Source organism: Mustela erminea, chromosome 3 (assembly GCF_009829155.1).
Source record: "Mustela erminea isolate mMusErm1 chromosome 3, mMusErm1.Pri, whole genome shotgun sequence".
Classification (NCBI taxonomy): Eukaryota; Metazoa; Chordata; class Mammalia; order Carnivora; family Mustelidae; genus Mustela; species Mustela erminea.
The window spans coordinates 30,942,965-30,969,595 of NC_045616.1; the positions used below are offsets into that span (position 1 = coordinate 30,942,965).

The following is a 26,631-nucleotide window of genomic DNA, read 5'->3' on the forward strand; positions in this document are numbered from 1 at the left end:
TTGTTCACTTTGTCTTTCCCCTCCTTATTTCTGTCACAACACCTGCCATTAGCTTCCTCCAGCAGCTGGAGGGAGATGTGCCAACAGAGCTCTGTCTGCAGGGCCTGGGGGCCTCCTGGTGTAGCAGCTCCTGGTGCCTGGCTCCAACAAAAGCCAGGATCCCTTCCAAATGTGTGGGTTGGCGGGAGGGTAATAAAGAGACCACCTGGGAAATTATGCATATCTTCTTCCTAACATATATGACAGAACAGAAGTGTGTTCATGACTTCAAATAGTTAAGAAATTTTCTTAACCTGAAGAGACAGCTTATGGAGAGAAAAAAGTGACCCGATCTCAGATCTTTGGCAGAGCTGTCTTCTGTAGCCCATGAAAGATATAGTAATAGCCTTTGCACCTTCCCAGGTTAGTCTGACTTCCTTCTTAGGAATTGCCAAAGTCAACTGGCTTCGGGCCAGCCTTCTCCATGGCCTGCCAGACAGAGACCTGGTCTATCTGGTTCCCAGGTCTGGCAGCATCTGGCACAGAGGCTACGCTCTATAGATATGAGAGAACAAATAATCTAGGACCTACGGCCAAACGTCTCGTCCTCTGCACCTCTTTCTCATCTACAGAAGGGCCTAAGCTTTGCAGAGATGACTGGATGACCTAGAGGTCTCACGCTCCCCAGACTGGTGGTAATTTCTTAAAGGTAGGACTTATGTAATATTCTTCATCTCGATTTTAATATCTAGCTGTGCTTTTTTTTTCTTTCTTGATTATTTAACACTTATTTTGCATTAGGAATCCTTCTGAAAACTTTGCAAATTGTACTTTATTTTGTCATCATGACAACCCTGTGAAGTAGGTACTATTATTCCTATTTAATGGATGAGGCAACAGAAGCACAGAGAGCTTATATAACTTGCCCAAAGTCACACAGCTAATGGTGTAGCTGAAATATCACCATCCAGGCTGGGTCCAGAGACAGGGCTCCACTTCCAATGCCTTACTGGGAGGCTCTGTCTTACTAGTATTAGGTAGAATGGTGAAGGAAGAAAAAAATTGGAACCTAAGTCGGGAGAAAATTGAGAAAGGAGCAGTATTTATTTTTAAAAAATCCAAATCAATAGTATGTTTCCAGATACTTTATGGATAGTTGATAGAATACTAATGTTAACACTATATGAAGCACAGTGATAAATATCTAGGTTGATTTGAATACATAACTTAAAAGAATTTTGCTCATTGGCTAAAAAACCCTAAAAATATCAAGTTGTGAATCATCTGAAGTACTCAAAAATATGACCCCAATTTCCAGTTAAGTAATAATTACTGTATTCATTTAGTAGGTAATTATACAAACTTATAATGGCTAAAAAGTTCCAAACTCAGCTATTCTTGTAAGCAGTTATATGAGTTTTCCAGGGTTGCTATAACAAAATACCACATAATGATTGGTTTAAATGATAGAAATTTACTGTCTCACAGTTCTGGATGTCGGAAGTGCAAGATAAAGGTGTCTGCAAGGTTGCTTTCTTCTGAGGGCTGTGAGGCCTTCTCTCCTTGGCATGTAGACAATAGATTTCTCCCTTTGTGTCTCACATCTCTTCTTCTGTGTGTCTGTCTCTGTGTCCAAATTCATCTTTTTTTTTTTTTTTTTGAGAGAAAGAGAACATGAGAGCAAGGGGGGAAGGGGCAGAGGTAGAAAGAGAGGGAGAATCTTTTTGTTTAAAAAAATAGATTTTTAAAGATTTATCTATTTGAGAGGGGGAAGGGCAAGGGACAGAGAAACTCAAGCAGACTTTGCATTGAGCATGGAGCCCAATACAGGGCTCATCCCATGACCCTGAAATCATGACCTGAGCCTAAACCAAGATTCAGATGCTTTACCAACTGTGCCACCACCCAGGTGCCCCTAAAGAAAGAGAGAATCTTAAGCAGGTTCCACACCCAGCCTGATGCAGGGCTCAATCTCACAGTCATGACCTGAGCCAAAATCAAGAGTTAGATGCTTAACTGACTGAGCCACCAAGGAGCCTCCTTTTCATAAGGACACCAGTCATATTGGATTAGAGCTCATATAATCACCTCATTTTAACTTGATTGGCTTTTTAAACACCCTTTCTCCAAAAAGGACACATACTGAGGTATGGAGGGTTAGGATTCCAACATATTGTTTTTGGGAAAGATATAATTCAACCCATATTGGCAATAAAGGGGTAAGAGTCAGGGTCTGAATTCTAGCTTTGACACTTATTAATCATCAAAGTTTGCTATACCTGATTTTCTTCCCTTAAATGAGGATAAAACAGATAGTAACTGCCTTATGCTTTCATGATTTAGTACATGTAGCACTTAGAGTACTGCTGGGTAGTACAATACATGTTACATATCCATTCATTCAAAAAATAGTTTCTGAAGACCTATTAAGTGCCAGACACTATTCCAGGTGTTTGAGATACAGAAATAAACAGATTAGGCAAAAATATCTATATTGGTGGAGCTTATAATGTAATGGGGAAAGAAAAACAATTTAAAAATTAGAACATACAGAGAACTACGAGCCAGTATCTCTGATGCAAAAAATCCTCACAAAGTATTAGCAAACTAAATACATAAAAAAAAAAAAATCATTCACCACGATTAAGTGGGATTTATTCCCAAGATGCAAGGATAGTTCAATATTCACAAAACAAAACGATTCATCATGTTCATGAGAAAAAATAAAAACCATATGATCCTTTCAAGAGCTGCAGGAAAAGCATTTGACAAAGTACAACATTTACTCATGATAAAAACTCTCAATAAAGTAGGTTTAGAAGAAACACACCTCAACATAATAAAGGCCATATATGAAAAAGCCCACAGTAAACATCAGCCCTAATGGTGAAAAACTGAGAGCTTTCCCCCTAAGATCAGGAATAAGAGAAGGATATCCACTCTGACTACTTTTATTCAACACAGTACTGGAAGTCCTAGCCACAGCAATCAGACAAGAAAAAGGAATAAAAGGCATCCAGATTACTAATGAAGAAGTAAAATTTGCACTGTTTGCAGAAGACATGGCACTATATATAAGAAACCCCAAAGACTCTACCAAAAAACCTACTAGGAAACCCCAAAGACTCTACAAAAAAACCTACTAGAACTGATAAATGAATTCAGTAAGGTTGCAGGATAGAAAATCAATGTATAGAAATCTGTTGCATTTCTTTTTTTAAATTAATTAATTAATGTATAGTGTATTATAGTCTCAGAGGTAGAGTTTAGTGATTCACCAATTGCATATAACACCCAGTGCTGATTACATCAAGTGCCCTCCTTACTGCCAATCACCAGTTACCCCACCCCGCCACCCTCCTCCCCTCCAGCAACCCTCAGTTTCTTTTTTTTTTTTAAGATTTTATTTATTTGACAGAGAGAGAGAGAGATCACAAGTAGGCAGAGAGGCAGGCAGAGAGAGAGGGGGAAGTAGGCTCACTGCTGAGCAGAGAGCCCGATGTAGGGCTCGATCCCAGGACCCTGAGATCATGACCTGATCGGAAGGCAGAGGTTTAACCCACTGAGCCACCCAGGCACCCCAACCCTCAGTTTGTTTCTTAAAGTTAAGAGTCTCTTATGGTTTGTCTCCCACTCTGATTTCATCTTATTTTATTTTTCCCTCCCTTCCCCTATGATTCTGTTTTGTTTCTTAAATTCCACATGAGTGAAATCATATGATAATTATCTTCTCTGATTAAGTTATTTCACAAGCATAATAAATTCTAGCTTCATCCACATCATTGCAAATTATAAGATTTCATTTTTTGTTGGCTGGGTAATATTCCAATGTATGTATGTGTGTGTGTGTATACACACACACACACATATATACACACACACACATATATATGTATATATATACCACATCTTCTTTATCCATTGATCTGCCAATGGCACCTGGGCTCTTTCCATTTCCATATTTTGGTTATTATGGACATTACTACTATAAACATTGGGTGCAGGTACCCCTTTAGATCACTAGGTTTGTATCCTTTGGGTAGATACCTAGTAGTGCAATTGCTGGATCATAAGGTAGCTCTATTTTTAAATTTTTATTTATTTTATATATTTTTTAATTTTTTGAGCAACCTCCATACTGTTTCCCAGAGAGGCTATACCAGCTTGCATTCCCACCAGCAGTATAAGAGGGTTCTCCTTTCTCCACATCCTTGCCAACATATGTTGTTTCCTTCAATATACAGAAATCTTTTGCATTTCTACACACTAACAATGAAGCAGTAGAAAGAGAAATTAAGAATACAATCCCATTGCTAATTGCACCAAAAATAATAATATACCTAGGAATAAACCTAACCAAGGAGATCAAAGACCTGTACTCTGAAAACTATAAAACACTGATGAATGAACTTGATGACACAAAGAAATGGAAAGACATCCCATGCTCATGATGGGATGAAAAAATATTGTTAAAATGTGCATACTATCCAAAACAACCTACAGATTTAATGCAATCTTTATCAAATTACCAACTGCATTTTTCACAGAACTAGAACAAATAATCCCAAAATTTGTATGGAACAATCAAAGACCCCTAATAGCCAAAGCAGTCTTTCATTTCATTTTATTTTATTTATTTGACAGAGAAAGACACAGCGAGAGGGAACACAAGCAGGGCAAGTGGGAGAGGGAGAAGCCGGCTTCCCACAGAGCAGGGAGCCCTATGCAGGGCTTGATCCCAGGACTCTGGGATCATGACCTGAGCCGAAGGCAGATGCCACCCAGGTGCCCCAAGCAAAGCAGTTTCAAAAAAGAAAAACAAAGCCAGAAGTACCACAATTCCAGATTTTAAGTAATACTACAAAGCAGTAGTAGTCAAACAGTATGGTTCTGGCACAAAAATAGATACACAGATCAATGGAACAGAATAGGAAGCCCAGAAATAAACCCATACTTATATGGTCAATTAATCCTTGACAAAGGAGGGAAGAATAGCCAATAGGAAAAAAGACAGTCTCTTCAACAAATGGTGCTGGGAAAACTGGTCAGCTACATGCAAAAGAATGAAACTACTTTCTTACACCACGCGCAAAAATGAGTTCCAAATGGATTAAAGACCTAAATGTGGGGCACTTGGGTGGCTCAGTTGGTTGATCCACTGCCTTCGTCTCAGGTCATGATCCTGGACTTCCAAGATCGAGTCCCGCATTGGGCTCCCAGCTCCTTGGGGAGTCCTCTTCTCCATCTGACCTTTTCCTCTCTCATGCTCTCTCTCACTCATTCTCTCTCAAATAAATAAATAAAATCTTAAAAAAAAAAAAAAAGACCTAAATGTGAGACCTGAAACTATAAAAATCATAGAAGAGGGGCCCCTGGGTGGCTCGGTGGGTTAAGCCTCTGCCTTCCGCCCAGGTCATGATCTCAGGGTCCTGGGATCGAGCCTCACATGGGGCTCTCTGCTCAGCAGGGAGCCTGCTTCCTCTTCTCTCTCTGCCTGCTTCTCTGCCTACTTGTGATTTCTGTCAAATTTTTGGGTCCCCCAAAACTGGGTACCCCAATAATGGGTCTGTGATTAAAGGAGCGAGACTGATACAAAACGAAGGTCAAGCAAAGCTTTATTTTGTGCCAAGCATCAGGAATCAGACAGACCATCAAACAAACCGGTCGGTGCCGCCCCTACAGAGAGGACGACCCCTCCGTGCTTTCCACACTAACTTTCATAGAGCAAAGGCCACGTGGTTGGGCTTGGCCACACACATGTGGTCAATGAGATTGTAACACACACAGGAAACTCCACAGTGATGCTAGGTGACCAACTGAATTGCAATTTACCCTATTTACCCTATCACACGTTGGTCCCAAAGGGTGGGGGCCCATACTCCTTGGTAGCTAGGAGACAGTATGCGCCCTCACTGATTGAATACCTCCTCCTGGCCTGACCCACCCTTGTACTTGAACTTTGTTACCTGGGACCGGGTTCCGGGACTTGGCTTTTAAGTAAGTTCCCCTGGGGGTGGGGGAGAGTCAATTTAAGTTTTACAACAAAATGGCAGTTCAACCGGCGTGGGGCTGGTCTGGCTGAATAGGCCCTTAAAAAATAAATAAATAAAATCTTTTAAAAAAAAATCATAGAAGAGAGTACAGGCAGTAACTTCTCTGACATTGGCCATAGCAATATTTTTCAATTGCTTCCTGAGGCAAGGGAAACAAAAGAAAGAATAAACTATTAAGACTACATTGGGATAAAAAGCTTCTGCACAGCAAAGGAAACAACAAAACTGAAAGACTAAATGGGAGAAGATACTTGCAAATGACATATCCAATAAAGGGCTAGTATTCAAAATACACAAAAAACTTATACAACCCAACATAAAAAAAAAAAATCCAAATAATCCAATTTAAAAATGGGCAGAAGACAGACATTTCTCCAAAGAAGACATCCAGATGGCCAACAGACACATGAAAAGGTGCTCAACATCACTCATCATCAGGAAAATGCAAATCAAACCACAATGAGACACCACCTCATCCTGTCAGAGAATGGCTAAAATAAAAACCACAGAAACAACAAGTGTTGGCTAAGTTGGGGAAAATAAGGAACCCTCTTGCCTTGTTGGTGGGAATACAAACTGGTGTAGCCACTGCAGAAAACAGTATGGAGATTCCTCAAAAAAGGTTTAAACTACAATTGCCATGGGGTGCCTTGGTGGTTCAGTCCGTTAAGTGATTGACTCTTGATTTCCTTAAGATCATGATCTCCGGGTCCTGGGATGGAGCCCCATTTCTGGCTCCACACTCAGCAGGGAGTCTATTTAAGGATTCATTCTCTCTTTCTCCTTTTGCCCCTACCCCTGTTTGTGCTCTCTCTCTCCCAAATAAATAAATCAATCTTAAAAAAAAAAATTGACCATATGATCCAGTAATCACATCACTGGGCATTTATCCAAAAAACCCACAAAAGCACTAGTTCAACACCCTTGTGTTTACTGCAGCATTATTTACAATAACCAAACTATGGAAGCGGCCTGAGTGTCCACTGATAGGTAAAGGGGTAAACCAGAGGTTTTACACACACACACACACACACACACACACACACACACACACAGGAATATCATTCAGCCATAAAAATGAATGAAATCTTGCTGTGGGGCAACCAGATTGGGTGGGGGCCTGTGGCTCAGGCTGTGGAAGATTTCACCCCAGGCAGAACAAAGGAGAGGAAAGTTTACTGAACAGGCTGCAAAGGTGCTGTGGGCAAGACAGCAAAGGAGAGACTGTCTGCTATGAGGTGGTGGTGAGGGGCTATAGTTATAGGGCAGGGTAAGGAAATATGGGAACCTACGGAATTTTCTCTTTTTTGGTAATCTTAGGAACTGTGCCTGGTTAGGGCCTATGTTTTAATGAGCCTGTTTGCATCAGCTCACTGTGATCTGTGAGACCTTGGTCACTGTGGAAACTTCGGCCTTGCTCAAGCTACCGCTGCTCAAGCCTGTTGCCCCAAAGTGGCCTCTACACTTGCCATTTGCAACAACACGAATGGACCTAGAGAGCATAATGCTCAGTGAAGTAAGCCAGTCAGAGAAAGACAAATACTGTATGAATTCACTCAGATGTGGAATTTAAGAAATAAAACAAATCAACAAAGGGAAAAAACCAGACTCCTAACTGTAGGGAACAAACTGATGGTGACCAGAGGGGAAGTGGGTACAGAACAGGCAATGAGGATTAAAGAGAGCACTTTTCTTCTTCTTCTTCTTCTTCTTCTTCTCTTCCTCCTCCCCCTCCCACTCCTCCCCTCTCCCCCTCCCCCCTCCCCCTCATCTCCCCCCTCCTCTCCTCCCTCCCCCTTGTCTCCCCCCCTCCTCTCCCCCCTCCCCCTTCCTCCTCCCCCCCTCCCTCCTCCCCCTCCTCTTCTTCTTCTTCTTTTTTTTAAGATTGATTGATTGATTTGAAAGAGAGAGAGAGAGAGAGCATGAGCAAGGGTGGGGGGCCACAGAGGCAGGGGCAGAGGAAGAGGGAGAAGAAGACTCCCACTGACCAGGGAGCCCAGTGCAGGTGGATCCCAGGCTCCAGAGATCATGACCTGAGCTGGAGGCAGACGCTTAACTAAGCCACCAGTGCACCCCAAGAGTGCCTGTACCTCGACAAGCACTGAGTCATCCAACCGTTGAATCACTACATTGTACACCTGAACTAATATAACACTGTATGTTAACTATACTGGAATTACAATAAATGAATAAAACAACATCATTTTTTTTTTTAAGATTTTATTTATTTATTTGACAGAGAACACAAGTAGGCAGAGAGGCAGGCAGAGAGAGAGGGGGAAGCAGGCTCCCTGCTGAGCAGAGAGCCCGATGCGGGACTCGATCCCAGGACCCTGAGATCATGACCTGAGCCGAAGGCAGCGGCTTAACCCACTGAGCCACCCAGGCGCCCAACATCATTTTTAAAAATACGTTTTTTTTTTTTTTTTTTTTTTTTTTAAAGCTGAACATATAGAATGTCACACATAATAAGTTCTACAGAGCAAAACAAAGCAAGACGGGCCAGAGAACATTGGGGATTACAATTCAGAATCGGTGAAGGCCCCACTGAGATGTCATTTGGGCAAAGACCTGAAAAGTGTGAAGAGAGAGTTAAGCAGTTACCTGGAGCTTTTCAGATACAGGAGGGTTCCGCATAGCAGTACTATTGACATTGAGGGCTGGACAGCCTTGTGGGAGGGCTGTCCTGTACATTGCAGGGTTCTTTAGCAGCTTCCCTACCACTACCTACTGGATGCTAGCAGCAACCGCTTCTCATTGTGACCATCTGTTTGACAACCAAAGATGTTTCCAGACATTGCCCTATGTCCTGTATGGGTCAAAATCCCTCCTTGTTGGGAACCCTGGAGATAGAAGGAGGATGAAAGGCCAGAGGCAAGAATGCATTCAGCTTGTTTGGGGCACAGCAAGGAGGCAGGCTGTAGATGAAATTGGAAGACAGAGGGATAAACCACGTCACCTCTGACCAATGGAAAGCTACTGGACGGTGCGGAGCACATGGTTCAGAGCAAAATCCACAGTTTGACCCACATTTTAAAAAGATCCAACTGGCTGACACATTGAGAATTGACTGTAGGTGGAAAGACAGAAATGCACTGGGAGGCTATCACAATAATCTCATTAATTTTTTATTTGGTTTCATTTGTTCACTGATGTGGCTGGATGGTGGTGGGGCTGCTGAGAAAACGGAGCTAAGACTTTCTAGGGAAGAAAAGAGAAAGGAGAATTAGCGTAAAAGGGAAAAGTTAGGAGTGGGCAAGGTAGGTGGGGTTTTTTTGTTTTTTTGTATTTTTGGTTTTTTTTGGCTGAAGTGGAAGGCAGTGCTGCAGAGCTAGGCCAGTTTGAAAGAGCAGAGCAGAGGGGTTGTGCGGGACAAAGAGGAAGCGCTGGGGCCCAGCTGGTGTGCAGTGACGGGTTTAACTGAGGAACGGGAGCCCTAGTCTGTAAGGAACCCGACGCTTTGAAGCTTAAGCAATGAGGCAAACTCTACCCCCGTTGTGTAGATTATAGGAGTCACAAAGATAATAATTTCAAAAGGAGTTTCCTTAAATAGTGTGGTGGGAGATAACCACAGCCAAGGTTTAAGTAGAGGAAGACGTTCGGATGGCAGCAAAGGGAGGCCCTACCCGGAGTGTTGGATTTCCTCCTTCCGGGTAATTTTGCGGTAGGCAAGGACAAACTAGTCTCTGCTAGGGCGGAGGGTCGGGGAGGGCGGGTGGAAACGTTTCCAGGATATCAGATATCAATCAAATTCAACTCCACCACAAAAAGGTTTCAGTAGTGCAGCGCTTTCTCGGAACCCGTACCCCCCGCGGAGGGTCTGGGGAAGTCTCTTCAAGGGTCTTTGCACCAAGACTATTGGGGCAAAGCTATGCTGAGTTCCTGCAACGAGGGGGAAAGCAGGTCCCCGACGAAGAGTTTTTTCGCGGTTGGTCGTACATTTCCGTTGCTAAACTTAAATGCCTTGGCAGGGTCAGCACAGCCGTACAGGCCCGTTCAAACCAGTCTCACTATGCGGCGGGTGGGAGCAATAGGGGCGCCGGCCTCCCCCTTACCACCTGCTTTTGCACCAGTGCGATTTGCGCGAGGCGCTCACAGGAGTCATCGCTCATCTCTACCTTCGGCGGAATTAGGCCGCTAGACGCGGGGTACGGTCCCCCCGCCGGGAGTCGCTGCAGCTCCGGCCCCCCCTCTGACGTGGGGGAGGCGCAGGACCGGCCCCGGGCCGGGTGTGGTGCCCGCGGCGGGGCGGGGCGGGGCGAGGCGGGGGAGGGGGGTGCCGCGCGGGGAGGCGGACGCGTCAACAAGCGCGGGTCCCGCCCGCCTCCCGCCTCCCGTCCCGCCCGTCTCCCGCCCCCGCCCCAGTCACCCGGCTCTGCGGCCACCCGGCACTAGGAGCAGCCCGGGCGGCGGCGCGAAGGTTTTCGCCATGTCTGCGGCCATGAGACAGAGGTTCGACCGGTTTCTGCAGGAGAAGAACTGCATGACCGACCTTTTGGCCAAGCTCGAGGCCAAGACCGGCGTGAACCGGAGATACATCGCGCTCGGTGGGTGCGCGGTCGCTGCGGGTGGCCGGGCCCCGGGAGCAGCCGCGGCACCAGCTGCTGGGGAAGCGAGCGGGAAGGGGGTTCGGAGGAGAGGGTGTGTGTGACAGATGGGGGCGAGGGCATCCTCGGGACCGATCTGGCCGTTCCGACAGGCCGGGGGGCTGGACACCCGGCGGGGGCGCCAGGACCGGGGCGGGGGCGGGGGGGATGGCGGGTGTTCGGGGCGCGGGGAGGACCGGCGCTGACGTGTCTGTCCCGGCAGCCGAGCGCCCAGTCCCAGGGGCCGCGCGCGGGCTTGGCGCCGAGTGGTGGGGGCGTCTTGCGGGCGGGCGCCGGGGCATGGTCCCGCCAGGCTCTCGGCGGAGCTCTGCGCGGAGCAGGGTGTCCCCCGGGACGCGAGGGGTCGCGGGCGGGCTGGGGAGTCGGGGCCTCTCCAGATCCTCTGGGGATCGCGGTTCCCTAGGCCGGTGAGCTGCACGGCGGGGGACCCCTGCGGGAGGGGGGCAGTGGGACCGGCGCTAAGGTAGGGGCTGTCCCCAGGCGGACAGCGAAGCCGGGGAAAGGCCCGGGCCCAGCCTTACGGCGGTTTTGTTTTTCTCGATCGCCCGCACTAGGCCGAGCCTCGCGGTGTGGGCGGGGGCTGTCCGGCTTAACGCCTCCTGTGCCAGGGGACCCATTTCTCTTCTCGTGTCTCCAGGTGTCATCGGGCTGGTGGCTTTGTACCTGGTGTTCGGTTATGGAGCCTCTCTCCTCTGCAACTTGATAGGATTTGGCTACCCAGCCTATGTCTCGTAAGTGGCTCCCCCTGCAATCCTCCCTACCTCCCCTTCCCTCCCCATCCCCCAACCAGAGCTGTCCTAGTTAGTACACATCCCCATTTTCCTGCGAGAGCGGTCAGTGCACAGAAGGTAGAAGGTGCTTAAGGACACACATTTTAGAGCCTTAACTTGATGCCCCAGCTTCTGATGACTCGCTGAAATGCTTATTTCATCGGATTATGCTGGCTGGGCGGGTCCCTTGTAATACATGCGCGCGGATGGAAAGTGCTACAACGAAGTCGTCCTGCCTTTACTGCTAGGGAGATCTCAGCTGGGTACAGAGAGCTGATCCCTTCTCCTTAATAATTACTTTAATGTGTATTTCACTTTATACTTACATGTCTGAGAGTAAAACCCCATCACATGAGACTTCCCCTAATTCAGAATTAACCGTTAATTCAGAACCTGGGGAGGATTTTGCCTTCTTGAGTTTGAAAAGACTAGCCACTTACTAAAGGCAAATGGAGAACACTTACCCTAGTGTATAAACAGAAACAATCTTTAAAAAAAAAAAAAACAAAATATTTTATTTATTTGAGAGAGAGAGAAAGGTAGAGATAGCACCAGAAAGCGCGAGTGGGGAGGAGAAGGCTCCCTACAGGGAGCCCAGTGGACTAGGGGCTCCATCCAAGGGCCCCGGATCATGACCTGAGCCCAAGGCAGATGCTTAACCGACTGAGCCACCTGGTGCCCCCAAAAAGAACCTTGTAAGATGCATCCCTAATGGGACACCGGGGAGGCTCAGTTGGTTAAACATCTGCCTTGGGCTCAGGTCATGATCCCAGGGTCTTGGGATAGAGTCCCAGATGAGGCTCCTTGCTCAGCGAGGAGCCTGCTGCTTTCTCTGCTTGCCTCTACCTCTGCCTGCTGCTCCCCCTGCTTGTGCTCTCTCTGACAAATAAATAAAATCTTACCAAAAAAAAAAAAAAATGCATCCCTAATATAGCTCCTTGGTTATATAAATGACTCATTTATGTAATTAAACTTAAAAATGAATCTTAGCAGATTAGGATCTGAATTTTTTCCTATTTGAGGTTTTCACTCTGCAGTATTTATTTTGAAAATATTCTACAATTTCATGTTTTCATTCATTCAAATCAGAATTTTTGCCACATGTAAATTGTTCTAGTCTGTAGCTCTACCCAAGAAAGCTGGTAGGTCTTACTTTCATTGAAATGGTCTCTGCAAATTTTCTCACCCATAAAGGAGGAAGAACTTTTCAGCTGGGAGGCTAACACACAGATAACCCATGTATTACATCCTGTGTCTATTACAGACCAAGCTAGAATTTAGTATTTGGCCAGAAAGGAGGAAACATGTAGACGTGAGTTCTGATTTGAGCAGTTAAATTGAAGTTATTGTATTCTCGTGCAGAATCAATTGGAATCACTCCATAAAGTCTGACGACGTTAGGCTCCTATTTGCTTATGAGTTTGGAGTTCTTGTCTTCATGTTGAGAAAAGCATTTACCATCTTCCAGCACTACTTGTTTAAGTACCATCCAGGTTACATGTGTATACCAAAGAAGGGCAAACCAGGAAAACTGGTTTGGCTTTCAGGTCACTGCAAAAGGGGCAGGAAGAATGGTTTTTCATAAAATGTGATCGACTGATAATACAGTGTGTATGGAAAGTTTGGAGGCAACACAAATTCAAAGTGGCTTGTATGACGCGTCTGTGCTCTCAGACAAAATAACATAAAAGTACATTCCTTTACTTTTCTTCTGATTGTGTAGTCCGCTTGCAAGAGTTCCTTTAATAAAAGTTTAGGAAAAAAAGAGCTTGAAGCATGATTGAGGTTCGTGGTTTAGAGGTTGTTGGTCCCATTTTTAACAAATCCAGGGTTGCACTTGAATAACTGCCTTGCTGCTTGAGTAATTTTGAACCAAAAGGAATATGGATATTTGGAAATAATGAGCAGCATAAAACCCTTTTCCATTTCAGTACTGTTTGGCACATAACCCTGTGAGAAACATAACCTTCTCTGTTAGTGTGATGAGGTCATTGGTGTGGGCTTTCGTCAAGTAAAAGTCTGTTCCTAGGTGGGGTATGTAGATCCAGGTGTGGGCGGAAGCTGATGTGACTACAGGCAGAACTCCGGTATGTTTCTCCTTGACCTGAAGTGGATTAATCGTAGCAGGAATCTCTTTTTAAGTCCAATTTTAAAGCAAGTCAGTTTCAGTTTTTTTTCTTTTTAATCACTTTTTTGTAGTCATTCTTTCATTCTCTGCATAGTCAACTGAGTAGTATTGGCTCTTTTTACTTCCAGGAAGCTAAATGCTCCTGTCTATTGCTCAGAATTCTGTGAAATGATAGAGATGTTCATATTTCTAAGTGGGTTAGGTACATGGGTTTTACCTGTTTTAGAATTATTCCATTCACCAAGTATGTATACTTTCTTTTCTAGTTGAATATTCTGAGGCAAAGGGACATTTGTAGTATGCCATACTAGGAGCCGGAAAAGTGCTAAAAATCTAATAAAGGGAATTTAACGATTGCAGCAAAAATTCAGGAAATGATGAGTCTCTCTAGAGTGGTATTTATTCACAGGATGCTTCCTTTTGATAGGCCCAACTCTTTCACCTTTAAATTAAAGAGAACGTTCTATGACCATACGGGAATTAAGTGAAGGTTGCTCTCTGTGGCATTTGGACTTCTCCCTAAAACAGTGGTTCTCAGCCTTGGATGCCCATCGGAGTTACTTGAAGGAGCGTTCAAAAATCCTAACACTTGGGCCCTACCTCGAGAGATTCTAGTGTAACTGGTATGGGGTGCAGCCTGGGCTTGGCGGGGGGGTCCTAGGCTCCTTGATCTTTTACAGCCTGTAAAGGAGTCCAGTGTCAACCCATGTTTTGGGCCCCCGATGTGGAGCAGCAGCAGGAACTGGTGCTTGTTAACACTCGATGGGCTGCAGGGGAGGGGAAAATGGCCTGCTGACCCTGGGGCCCTACCTGACCTCTGCCGTGTCAAGGTGACATGGGACTGTGAGCACGGTATAAAGCAAACAGACCCCCAGTGAGTAACGTTGAGGCAGTCAGCGTTAGAGGTTCGTCTGATCAAGTTTGTTCATTGCTTAACCGGTGTCATTGTGTGATTGTCAGAAATCGTTGAAAATGGTATTGTTAGTGGCACATGAGTCCGTTTTACTTAAAATGTGACCTGTGATCCCCTTCTTTTTAATTTTTCTCTTGTGTCTTAATTCTCCCTGTGCTCCCCAGCCAGAGTTCTTCTAAAGAGTGCGGGTTCCTGTTTAGCAAGAATCGAATCCAGCCGCACTCCAGGCCCAGTGGTAGCAGCCCAGTAGCTGCTCTGGGGACTGGGTGGAGATGCTATCCGTTCTCTGTGAGGGCGCAGTCTGCCAAGGTAGACCGCGGTGAGTAGTCCATGCTGACCGAGGGTAGGAGGTAAGCAGTGAAGAAAATAGACAGGGAGCTGGGGTAGGGAATAGCAGGAACCACCCCCACCATACATATATTTCTCTGAGAGTCTCTTTGACTTAAGGCTTGCAAAAATGCCAGGTGAGCCAAGAGCAGAGCCTGGCAGAGGTGCCACAGGTGCCAGGAGCTGGGCGTTGGAAGCCTGGAGTGAGGTGAGGGAGCCCAAGAGCGGTGCAGGTGCCATGACCCAGGGCCCGTGGCCAGAGGGTCAGGGTGCATTGATTCCAGGTGGTTGAAGGGAGTTTGCAGGTTTTCTGATTGTCTTGGATGGTTTTTAAATAGAAATAGGGAGTAACATGATATGATGTAGATCTTAAGGTCATTGTGGCTGCAGTGACCCTGAAAGGGAGTGGCCATCCTGCCCCGCTCTTGCCGGTCTCAGCCTTTCTCAGCATCTGCTCTGGTTCCTGCCAGTTCCTCTCCTCTTCGTCCGTCTCGGGGAGGCCCACACCACATAATGGTCAGCACGGGGCTTAGAGGCCGCAGGGCACAGAAGTCAAGTTTGGAAACGCTCCCATGGCTTCCTGGCTTGTCTTAGGACTCACTCCTGGGAAAACTGTGGGTGGGACCCCAGGGTACCTGGCTTCGGGTCAGGGGTGGGGTGTTGGAACCCAGATGGCTGGAGGCCTGGCCTCCATTCATGGAGGGGCAGTTAGGGCCTTAAGAGGCCCCCGTTCCTACTGGTTACTCTTGTTTTCTGGTACACCATTTCCCTTCGGGAGCAGGGCCTTTGGTCTTTTCTTCTAGGATTCCAGACTTTTTAGCCATCATGCACAGGCAACTTGAAATCGAATTCCAGCCTTCTCACTGTCAAGAGCTGTTGACAGAATTGCTGTCATCTCTTGACTTCTTCACTCTGTTCCTGGGAGGAGAAGGCAGGCCACTGCTCTGGGTGAGCCTGTTACTGAAGTAGGCCTACCCCCATGCCACCCCATTGTTTTGCCGAGGTGTAATTCTAGTCTTTGTAAAGTCCAGTTCAATGTTTGGTATGTTCGTAAAGTTGTGCACGTATCACCACTATCTCATTCCAACACATTTCCATCACCTCCCAAAAGAAACTGGATCCATTAGCAGTCACTCCCTGTTTGTCCTATGCCCCAGTCTCCAGAAACCACTTACTACTTTCTGTCTCTATGGATTGGGCCTATTCTGGACATTTCGTAACCTGGGGATCCTATAACATGGGGCCTTTTTTTCCTGGTGCAGCCCTGCTTCCAGAAGCATTGCACAAATCAGAGTCCTTCCAAGAGATGCCCCTGGAGCACATGCTGTGTGTGCCCTCCTCTACTGAGTCCATTGCCAGAGACCTGAGGCAGCCCTCACTGGGGTCCTCGAGTGGGTGCCAGTCTTGGCCCTGCTTCTTTGGTCAAATGGAAGTATGAGGGCAAGTCTGATGACTTTATTTTCTAATTTTATTTTTGCCCCACAGAGAAAGAAAAGGAGGAAAGTTTGCTTTTTATCCCATTAGTGACTTTTTAAAAATTCTACAAAAAGGTCTATTAGTTTTTCTTTTTATTTCAAAAATTTCATAAAGATTAGGCTACCACCTTCCTGGGACTGTCAGAGCTGGGCCATAGAGATCAAGCATATAATCTAATTCCTTTAGTTTTCAAATGGTCCAGGTACAGAGAGGTAGAGTGTGTGTCCCAAGGTCACCCAGAGAGGCCAGACCTGGTCTGGAACTCGCAGTTACTACACAGGAACGCGATGGTGCAGTTAGGCATATTTTAGTACCAGGCTCTAAAAGATTAACTAGGAGTCCAGCGTTTTGGTGACTAGATTCAGTCTAATGTTTGGCAGTGCTTTTGCAATCTCATGCCCACTCGAGTAATGTGTCATTTTATCTTCGGGTCCTTCCTTGCCAACCCATTTTAAATTGTGCCACCGAGACAGAGGAGGTTATTGCTTTTAGCAGTTTGCATGGCTGAATACCTATGTGGCCCTGCAATTAATAGACACTTACATACCCTAGTTCAGTGCTTTACAAATGTGGCTCGTGTAATCCTCATGGCACCCCAATGGCATAAGCCCTATGATTGCTCCCATTTTGCAGATGAGGAAACAGAGGAAGGAGTAACTTGATTGGGATGGGCAAATGTCTTTAAACCCATTGCTTGGTAGAGCATAAGACTCTTCACCTTGGGGGTTATGAGTTCAAGCCCCAGACTGGTATTAGAGCTTACTTTTAAAACAAATAAATAGGGACACCTGGGTGGCTCAGTCAGGTCCTGGGATCGAGCCCCATCCCGGGCTCCCTGCTCAGCATGGAGTCTGCATTTTTCTCTCCCTCTTCCCCTCCCTCTGTGATCTCTCTCTTTCTCTCTTTCACACTCTCGAATAAATAAAAATTAAAATAAAATAAGTAAGTCAACCAACCAAACAACACGGGGGCTCTGGTTCCAAAGTCCATGTTTCTAACTGGACTGCTACACTTTTCTCTGTGTGGCTCTTGGGCTGTCTTGGATACAAGCCATACCCAGGCAGAGATGAAGGGTGAACTGTTGATGTGAACTTTTTTGTTTCTTGGTCTGACCCTGTCAATACGTTGTCTTTATGTGGTGTATTTTTTTCTCTCAAGTAGGGCACTGCCCTCCCAAATCATATACCTGTACACACACACACACACACACAGGCATTTGCAGTGTTTTGTGAACGTGAGTTAGAACGTATTACTAACAGGTTCTGTCGCTTGTTACCTAGCGTTAATTTACAAGAGCACCTACATGACCAGCTGTTTGCAGGGACCTCAGTGCAAGCCCTTCCCAGGAGGGCACCCGGAACTGGATTTCCTGGGGCAGTGCAGCCTTGCCTTTAGTTTTGTAGCAGGAGGCAAAGAATCTCAAGGAGACGATGTTTGGGTCAGATTGGAAAGGGGACAGTGAGGGGGAAAATTGGGAAGAGACACTGTCAGGTAACTACAAGAACTGTACTACAACTATCCCCAAGTAAAGGCACCAGCATTTTCTTAGTTAATAATTCACAGCAGACAAAGTGCGGGAGCCTAGGTTACAAAGGACTGGAATCTCCTCATTTAAAATCTGCAGTGGCAGACTCCTAAATGGAGGTTTGGGACCCAAAGGAGACTTTGGAGAATGTGGTCCTGGTGTGACCATCATTTAAGCACCACTTTGTTTTGAAAAAGTTGGTCATCTGAAGCAAAGTCCCAAATGGGGTTGGAGGGTGTGGATTTGTGGTTCTCAGACTCATTAGGAAGGGGCGTGTTTGTGCGTGCGTGCGTGCGTGTGTGTGTGTGTGTGTGTGTGTGTGTGTTTTTCCAGAACTTGTAATTCTGTTTTTTTATCCTTTTTTTAATGGATGCGAATTTGGAAGTTTTCTACTAAGCTGCTTGTGTTCCTGTTTCACTAGCTTTTCCAAACTCTACTGCTGGGAGCCCTGGGCTGGCCTGCTTAGGCACCCAGGGGCATGGCTCACGCTGATGTCTCTGGGTGGTGGGCAGCGTGTGCAGTGTTCTGGGTGACTGCGCTTGGGTCAGGAAGGGGCATCCTGTAAATTTTGCCTCGAGCATTCGTGAAATCTTAGACATTTAACCATTTTACGTTTGTTGCCTTTTTATTGCCTGCATTTTCACTTAGTATCAGTGCTAATATTGCTGAACTATTTTAAGATGGAGTTGTAGAGAAAACTAGAAAAAGTGATAAAATGTCCTTGTAACAGCATGTCACTATTTTTGTAGGTAATTAGACCGGCATTTGGGTTAGTTTCTTCTCCCCCCCGGCCTTGCCTGTGCCATAGAGAAAAGAAAGGCTTAAGGAGCAAGTAAGACGAAGGAGTTAAATGACTTACTCATGATCTACTTTCAGGGCTCTAAAGCAGATGTGGGGAGAGATCCTATTCTTAATTCTGTGTTCTAGAATGTTCCCTATGAATTTTAATGATTTGTTTTTCTTTCCTGTGTATGAGAGCCCTACAGATGTAGTTTATCTGTCCTTCTGCCCCATCTTGGAGTTCTTCTCTTCTTCAGGACTGACTTTAAACGAGTATTCCTCATCTCCTACAGTATTTTCCAACAACTCGAGATACATATGGGAGATTTTAAGGTGTCTTGTGGCTTTTGACGGCATTACCAATGAATTAGGTTTGAGAAACAATGAGTTAATACAAAAGTTGAGAAACCTTTTCAAAGATTGTCATTCAGTGGCTTTTTGTAGCAGCTGAAGTAGGAGCGTGGGCCTGTAGAAACCTCTTCGGACATTCGTCTGTCGCTTGCACACACTTCTGGTTCCTGGGAGCAGAGCTTATCGGCCGGTCTCAGTCACACAGCCACTATATATAGCCTGCAGCTTCTGGTAGTCAGACCAGGTGATCTGGGAAAGGGATCACTTACACGTCAGAGGTAACTCCAGGCTGCCATGTGCCTATCTTGATGTAGCCTTCTCCTGTCTGAGAAACGTCGGGTTAGATTGTTCTTGTCCAGGCTGGGAGGGTACTTGAGCTGATGTTCAACTTGATCATTCTGTATCTGACACGGATACTGTATTTACACAACCATCAAGTTTTATAGACAGACATTGTTCTGGTGGAATCCTCATCTGCTGTGTTATTGCTTCAGACATACATTTTTTTTTTTTTAAACGATCAAAGAGTTTAAGGCATTCAGTTTTGATTTATAAACTGTTACACGTACCTGGGTGACTCTGTCGGTTAAGCATGTGACTCTTGATCTCAGCTCAGGTATTAATCTCAAGACCATGGATTTGAGCCCCGTGGTAGGCTCCACTCTGGGTGTGAAGCCTCTTAAAAAAAATTTTTTTTTCAGCTAGTTTAGGTCCCAAAGATGAAGCTGCTGGGGTGAGTGCCGCCTTTTATAGATTTGGGAACTACTGGACCTGGATCATGGCTCTGCTGGGGCAAAGCCAGTGTAGGTGGAGGGACGTCTGAGTTCTCTGGCCTGCACACTTCAACATTCCTCATGTTTTATATTTGACTGTGACTGAATTTTCCATTTTGCATTAAAAAACCAAATGGTAGACAGTTGGTTAAAAAAAAAAAAAAAAAGATCATCATAATTAACATCAAAATGTTTGACTACAAAATGTTGGCTTTTGTTTTAATATTTGGTTTCCATTAGAGATGTTTCATAGACTCATCTTAAAATGTATTTGCCTGTGAAGTTAACTTATGTATTTCACCAAGTCAGGCGCTTTTGTATATTCAACAGTATATTAAAGAGTAAAGGAGCATGGTATTTTTTTCACTGTTCTTGTATAGTATAGTCACCTTAGAAGATACACTATGTATCTTTCTAAGTGTTTTCTATGTATTTAGGAGGCATATCCAGCTAGTTATTTCATATCTTTTTTCCTTTCTTTTCTTTTTTTTTTTTTTTTGAATGGGTAGAAGGGCTGGGCACGATATAAATGGTAAGTAAGCAAATGGCTTTTACTGTGCAGGATCCTCTCTGTTGCTTCGAGAGGACAGCTGCTCTGCGGTGGAAAACAAGGGGAACTCTGTGCCCATAGCTTCTTACCTTCTTTTTTTCCATGAAGAAGAAAAATCTTCTCTTTATCAGCATGGAAACAAACTAGTGTATATGTCTGAAAATATGTCATTTTCCCCCCCTTCTAATTTGATGCACTGTATGAGTCAAGATTCACGATGGCATTCTCCTAAACCTTTAATAAAGTATTGGAGAACCATTTTGGGCTCCCAGGAGTCCCTACATCTCACTCTTCCATACATAACGGTGGAAGTAGTCCTACGTGTAGCGGGTGCTGGGGGTGGTCATGCTATGTGTCTGCTCTGTCAGAGAAAGGATTGTAAACATTATGGTCTGTAGTCTTGAGATTCAAGCTTCAGACAGTCTGCCTTGAATTCTGGAATATTTGCTATTCAATAAGATTTACCACATTCAGAATAAAGCACATGGATTCCCGGCAGATTTCTTTCTGTTCTTTACCAACGGAGTGTCTCAAAGCTGTTAATTGTTACAGGGTTTTTTATTAATTGTTTTTTTTTCTCCTTGATTCACTGTTTGGTAATAGAATTGACTCATTAAAATTAAAATTCTGTGGGTGGATACAGCCGGTTTTAGTAGTAAAGCCAGTGCTTTGAAGAAATGTATTACTTAATTTTATGTTATTTGCCTAATTTGAATTGTAGCGGCCAAGTTCTGCACGGATCACAAACACTACAGGTGGTTCATACCTGGCTTTCTTTGGTGTGAGTCATCAGAAGCGTATGTGTGTATGGATCTGCTAGTTCCTAGCTCTCTTAACCCTTGGGCAGATAGCTTAACTTTGATAAAACCCAATTTTCTTATACATAATAGGGGTGGATAGTGTACGTCAAGCGCTTAGCACAGAATCTATCAATCAGTACGTGCTTAATTAAGGGTGGTTACTTTTATTAACCTACAGAGAAGAAAACTGACTTGGTCATGGTTGTGATTATCTCTAGGTCATTGTGCTTTTAAATGATTCAGGGAAAACCTCCTTAGGGTTTTCTTTGATTAATTTCTTCCACTTAGATTTTTTTGGTTCCTTGTCTTATTTTTTCTTATACCTGTATTAGCAGCTTAAGACATTATTATTCCAAGAGCATTAGAGGACAGTAGAATTTTTATTCTTCCAGGCTATGAGGATGTGGTTCTAATGGTTCTCTTCTGTTATGGTGTGGTGTATATATGTTCCTAAGCACTGGGTATAATTTTAACAATTTGTAAATACTAAATCCCTTTTTTTTTTTAACTTTGTTTTGTTTCTATTAAGATTTCCAGTTCCCCATAACTCTGCCTCCACAGCCCTCCTTCATAGGACCCTTCCTGAAGCACACAGGAAGTGTGGAGTGGAACTGTTTTTGACTGTGGACTTTTGGTCCTTGAGAAGCACTGTTTTGGCCCGAGGGCTGGCTTACAGTGTCAGAAGAAGCAATGTCAGTGCTCAGTATATGCTCGTATCTGAAGGCATCTGGAGCGGATTTGCTGTGGTGGGGTTAGTACACGGACAGGGGATACCCTACGTTCTCTGAGGAATGACTCAGTTTGTGAGGGAGAGAATACCAGTAGCTCAAGACCATCACTGCACAACCTTCGTTTTCTCTCCACATGCAGTCCTTCAGCCACGGTCCCTCCTGCCCTTGCTTTTAGAAAACAGCAGTAAAGGTATAAACAAACAGATGGGCCCCGTGGGTGGAGGCAGCCAGTACCTGTCCCTGGAGTCCATTGGTCTGGCCAGTGAGTTCTAGGCTTATCCATACCCATCCAGTACTAAAGAATTTAGGCCAGAAAAATGTTCTCAGCAGTGTCCGAATTTGTTCCCATTGACCTGCAAATGGGATTTGGGGATTCAGCTCTTTACTCTCTGTAGCATTTGGGATTTGGAGAGTGAGGTATAATTAAAATCCGTGGTAATTCTCTAATCTCCTCTTAGCCTTATTAACAATGTTAACCCTCTACCAACTGTACTTAGCCAGAAGGACTGGAGTGTTCTTACCACTCGCTTTTCCTTTTAGTCTTTTGCCTCCCTATAATGATAATAAATTATTATCACTTTGTAAGAACTTATCTGTTAAGGTAATATTTAACGAAAGCCTACTCGATTCAGGGCCTTGATTCTAAGTGCTTTACATGTATTAATTTAATCTTCACGACAACATGATAAAAGTTTATCATTCCTGCTTGAGAAATGAGGACACTAAGGCCCAGAATAACTTGCTCAAGGTCATGTGCCTAGTAAGTGGTAGAACCAGATTACAAGGTGAAAGCCGAGGGTGGTGAAATGATGCAAAGCCAGATGAGCACTGGGAAGAAAGGAAGGAAAAAGCCTGGCTGTTCCACAGTAATTAATAATTTTTTTGATACTGCTTTGTTTAAATAGAAAATTAGAATGAGTCCATTCCATGTGATGGGCTGTCAGTTTTTCTCTTTCTGTGTTTACGTGTGTATTGAAAGCCTTTTAATGCTCTGAAACACAGCAGTGTGTGTCCGATCATTGTTCGAGAAGTTTGTTTGTAAGAGACCCAGGAGCTGTTTCCTCAGGAGAGACATTAAATGAGTGTGCCTGATGTTCACTTCAGTGTTTAACAAAGCCCTAGAGAGAGAGTTAGTCTCATAGGAGGAAGTAGTTGTAGAAAGTCTGGTGTTCATTTTTTATTCCCCACGTGGAAAACTTTTTCCTTCCTCTTGTTATAAAAAATAGTACAGGCTCATTACAAAAAGACCTCAAAATGAAATTCTGCAATCCTAATGCCCAGTATTAACTTTACCCAATTTGAAGTATGTATTTCTGGACCCCATTCTTGGTCTGTAAACACACACAGATATATATCTGCCTTTTTTTTTTTTTTCCAAACACAAAGTTAGTAATCTACATTTAGCCCAGTATCTTGTACATCTTTCTCTGTTAATATCCTTTTTAAAGGCTTCAGAATATATTTCATTGTGTGGATATAACAACATGTATTTATGTAGTTTCATAAGGACATAAGGACAGTTTCATGCTGTCTTTAAAAACTGTGTGGACACATGCTTCTATAATCTTTTCTTTTTATAGATTTATTTATTTATTTGACAGAGAGAGGTGCAAGCAGGGGGAGAAGGAGAAGCAGGCGCTCCCCACTGAGCAGGGAGCCCCATGTGGGACTCGATCCCAGGACTTCAGGATCATGATTTGAGCTCAAGACAGACGCTCAACTGACTGAGTCACCTTGGCACCCCTATAATATTTTATTTTCAGTTGAAATTCATTTGAACTTCATATTTTGGTCTATAAAATATAGAAGAGGAACAGTTTATCTGTAAGACAGCTACCAACTCAACATTCAACAGTTCCTAATTCTGCTGTGTGAATTTTTAGAACCGCAAGCCACTCCCATAGGTGGTATTGACGGTCACCTTCAGCACCCAAGCTGTGTCTCTGCTGCTTACCCGGGCCTCATTTCATTTTTGCCTCCTGCTCCAAGTAGGCCACACCCTGCTCCTGGAACAGGGTAGGGGTGGATGAGAGAGAGAACAGAGAGTCCACAGCACTGAGCCCAATTGGCCAGGCGTTGGATCAGTAGTAAGAATATGGCAGTAAAAGTCCACACAGAGCAGTCTAAGACCAGACTGTCTGTCCTTTGTGAATGTGTCCCCCAAGGAGTCATTCTGAAACCGGGCTCAGTGTCCGTGGTGCAGCTAATATACCTCACTGTGGGCAAGGGAAATTAGAGAGTATCTGAGCCAGTGACCCAGGCCCATGGCGGGGAGTGGTTGGAATTGCTGCCAGTTTCTTTTGAGATAGTTCCAGAGCTCGTCTAGGGTTTAGCTAGGGATTGAAAAGCCCTGGGGGAGGTCAGTATTCTAGCCAAACAAATACAGTACTTCTAGATGGGTTCTTGAAATTTTAGCAAGAGTTTTGGTTAGGAGATGCTTCTATTTTGAATTCCTTTACATATTTGAGAATGTTCAGGTGAGCGTTCTAGATCGTCTTAGAGTGACTCATCCTAATTGTAGCAGAGATGTGATTCAGTTTGCCTTTCCTGTCTAACTTTTCTCCTCTTTTGGCCTCCCGTTCATTGCCTGAAAGGGGTAGCCTACCCTTCGGCTACAGCTGATTGGATCCAAGTCCATCACTTGGATTTTCTTTCCTAGAAAGGACGGGGAGGTGGTGCCGAGACTGAACTTTGAACTGGCTGTTCTGAAACTTGGCTCAGCCTTAGGATCCACTCCACAGCTGTCTTCAAGTTTATACCTGTGCCCTACCCACCATCACCTGAAGGCTAAGTCTGAAAAGAACCTAGGCCTGTATGTGTTTGATTAGTTCTCCAGGTGGAGATGGATCATCATCTAAGTTTGAGACACAGTGGACTGGGGCACCAACTCAGAATACTGTCCTGTTCGCTTCTAACTGCCCTCCCTGCCCCTCTCACCTCTGCCTGGCTTCCGCCCAGGTAAGCAAGATGGACAGTGGAATGGTTCTCCAAGGATCTGGACCTTGAGACTGATGTTTCCTTCTGTTTGTCCTCTGTGACCCAGTCTGCCCTTTCTGAGCCTTGGTTTTCTTCAGCGGAAGACTAGATCATTGTGGTCCCTTCCAAAAGGGAGACTATGAACCCTTTTTGTATTTATATTAATGCAACAAATACGATTAAGTAACTACTTGGTACCAGACATTTTGCTAAGTGTTATACTGCCTGGTGGTGAGTTGTTCTAACTAGGAAAACAGCCTGGAATAGTGTGAAATAGGCACAAGCTTTGTCGGAGTTAATTTTGGGCATAAATCCAATCCCTGCTACTTGTTTTTTCCTTCCTTCCTTTTCAGGTAAGCTGTCTACCCAGCATGGGTCTTGAACTCATGACCTGGAGATCAAGAGTTGCTGGCTCTCCCTGAGCCACCCAGGCACCCCAGTCTCTGCTACTTTGTAGCTTCGAGCCCTGCACATGTTATTTTTCTTCCCTGAGCCTCAATCTTTCCCTCAAAAGTGAAAGTAACAGTACCTGTTTCATAGGGGGAACCTGGGTGGCTCAGTCAGTTAAGCAACTGCCTTAGGCTCAGATCCTGATCTTGGAGTCCCAGGATCAAGTCCTGCATGGGGTTCCCTGTATGGTGGGGAGTCTGGTTCTCCCTCTGACACACTCCCCTCTCATGCTTGCTCTCTCTCTCCCTCAAATAAATAAATAAAGTCTTTTTAAAAAATACCCATTTCATAGGGCTTTTATAAATTTAAAAATTATTAGGTAAAATTTAACCAAGGATGTGAAAAATCTGTATTCTGAAAACTAAGAGGCGTTGATGAAGAGGACACAAATGGAAAGACATACCACGCTCACAGATTGGAAGAACTAATATTGTTAAAATGTCCGTATTACTCAAAGCAGTCTACAGATTCAGTATAACCCCTATCAGAACACCAGTAGCACTTTTTACAGGATTAGAACAAATAACCCTAACATTTGTATGGAGTCACAAAAGACCCTGAATAGCAAATGCAATCTCGAGAAAGAACAAAGCTGCAGGTATCATAGTCCCAGATTGAAGGTCTGTTAGAAAGCTGTAGTAGAACAATATGGTGCTGCTGCAAAGACACATAGATCAATGGAACAGCATAGAAAGCCCAGAAATAAACTCATGCTTATATGGTCAATTCATCTATGACAAAGGAGGTAAGAATATGAAGTGGGGAAAAGATAGTCTTACAGATAAATGATGTTGGGGAAAAACATTAGGTTCCTACCTCTCCCAGTCTTCAGCTGTGCCATGTTGACCAAAATGGAAATGACTTAAAGGCATAGAGCCCTGCTTAAGATTTTTGGGTCCCTGTGCTGCCTGAGAAGCTGCTACATCATTTGAAATGTGATAGTGTGTGTATGAGGCAGGAGAGTGCATTGCTGAGTAATCAGTCACCTGAGTCCACTCACCTGGACGAGGAAGTCTGTAAGTAAACAGCATTCAGGAAATGGCAGTTGTTTTGTTTTGTTTTTTTAAAGGTTTTATTTATTTATTTGAGATAGAGACAGAGCACTAACAGGGAGAGCTACAGATGGCAGAAGCAGATTCCCTGCTGAGCGGGGAGCCTGATGTGGGGCTCGATCCCAGGACCCCGGGATTGGGACCTGAGCTGAAGGCAGACACTGAACTGAGCTACCTAGGGAACCCTTAAGCTGAAGAGGTTTTTTTTTTTTAAATTTATTTTTTTTAAAGATTTTATTTATTTATTTGACAGAGAGAGATCACAAGTAGACAGAGAGGCAGGCAGAGAAAGAGAGGGAAGCAGGCTCCCCGCCGAGCAGAGAGCCCGATGCGGGACTCGATCCCAGGACCCTGAGATCATGACCTGAGCTGAAGGCATTGGCTTAACCC

The 26,631-nt window shown here is 44.6% G+C and overlaps 2 protein-coding genes across 2 annotated transcripts in view; both read left to right on the forward strand.

Moving 5' to 3' along the window:
* The first annotated feature begins 9,492 nt into the window (after window positions 1-9,492).
* On the forward strand, window positions 9,493-10,455 carry LOC116586039 (translation initiation factor IF-2-like). Its single transcript, XM_032335539.1, has 2 exons — window positions 9,493-9,685; window positions 10,106-10,455. The coding sequence occupies exons 1-2, from the start codon at window positions 9,636-9,638 to the stop codon at window positions 10,425-10,427; spliced, it is 372 nt and encodes a 123-aa protein (XP_032191430.1). The 5' UTR covers window positions 9,493-9,635; the 3' UTR covers window positions 10,428-10,455.
* REEP5 (receptor accessory protein 5) overlaps window positions 10,352-26,631 on the forward strand; it is a 36,392-nt gene continuing 20,112 nt past the window's right edge. Inside the window, exons 1-2 of the mRNA XM_032335538.1 lie at window positions 10,352-10,579; window positions 11,277-11,370. Of these exons, the coding sequence (XP_032191429.1) occupies window positions 10,462-10,579; window positions 11,277-11,370 (212 nt within the window). The 5' untranslated portion in view covers window positions 10,352-10,461. The remainder of the gene's footprint in view (window positions 10,580-11,276; window positions 11,371-26,631) is intronic.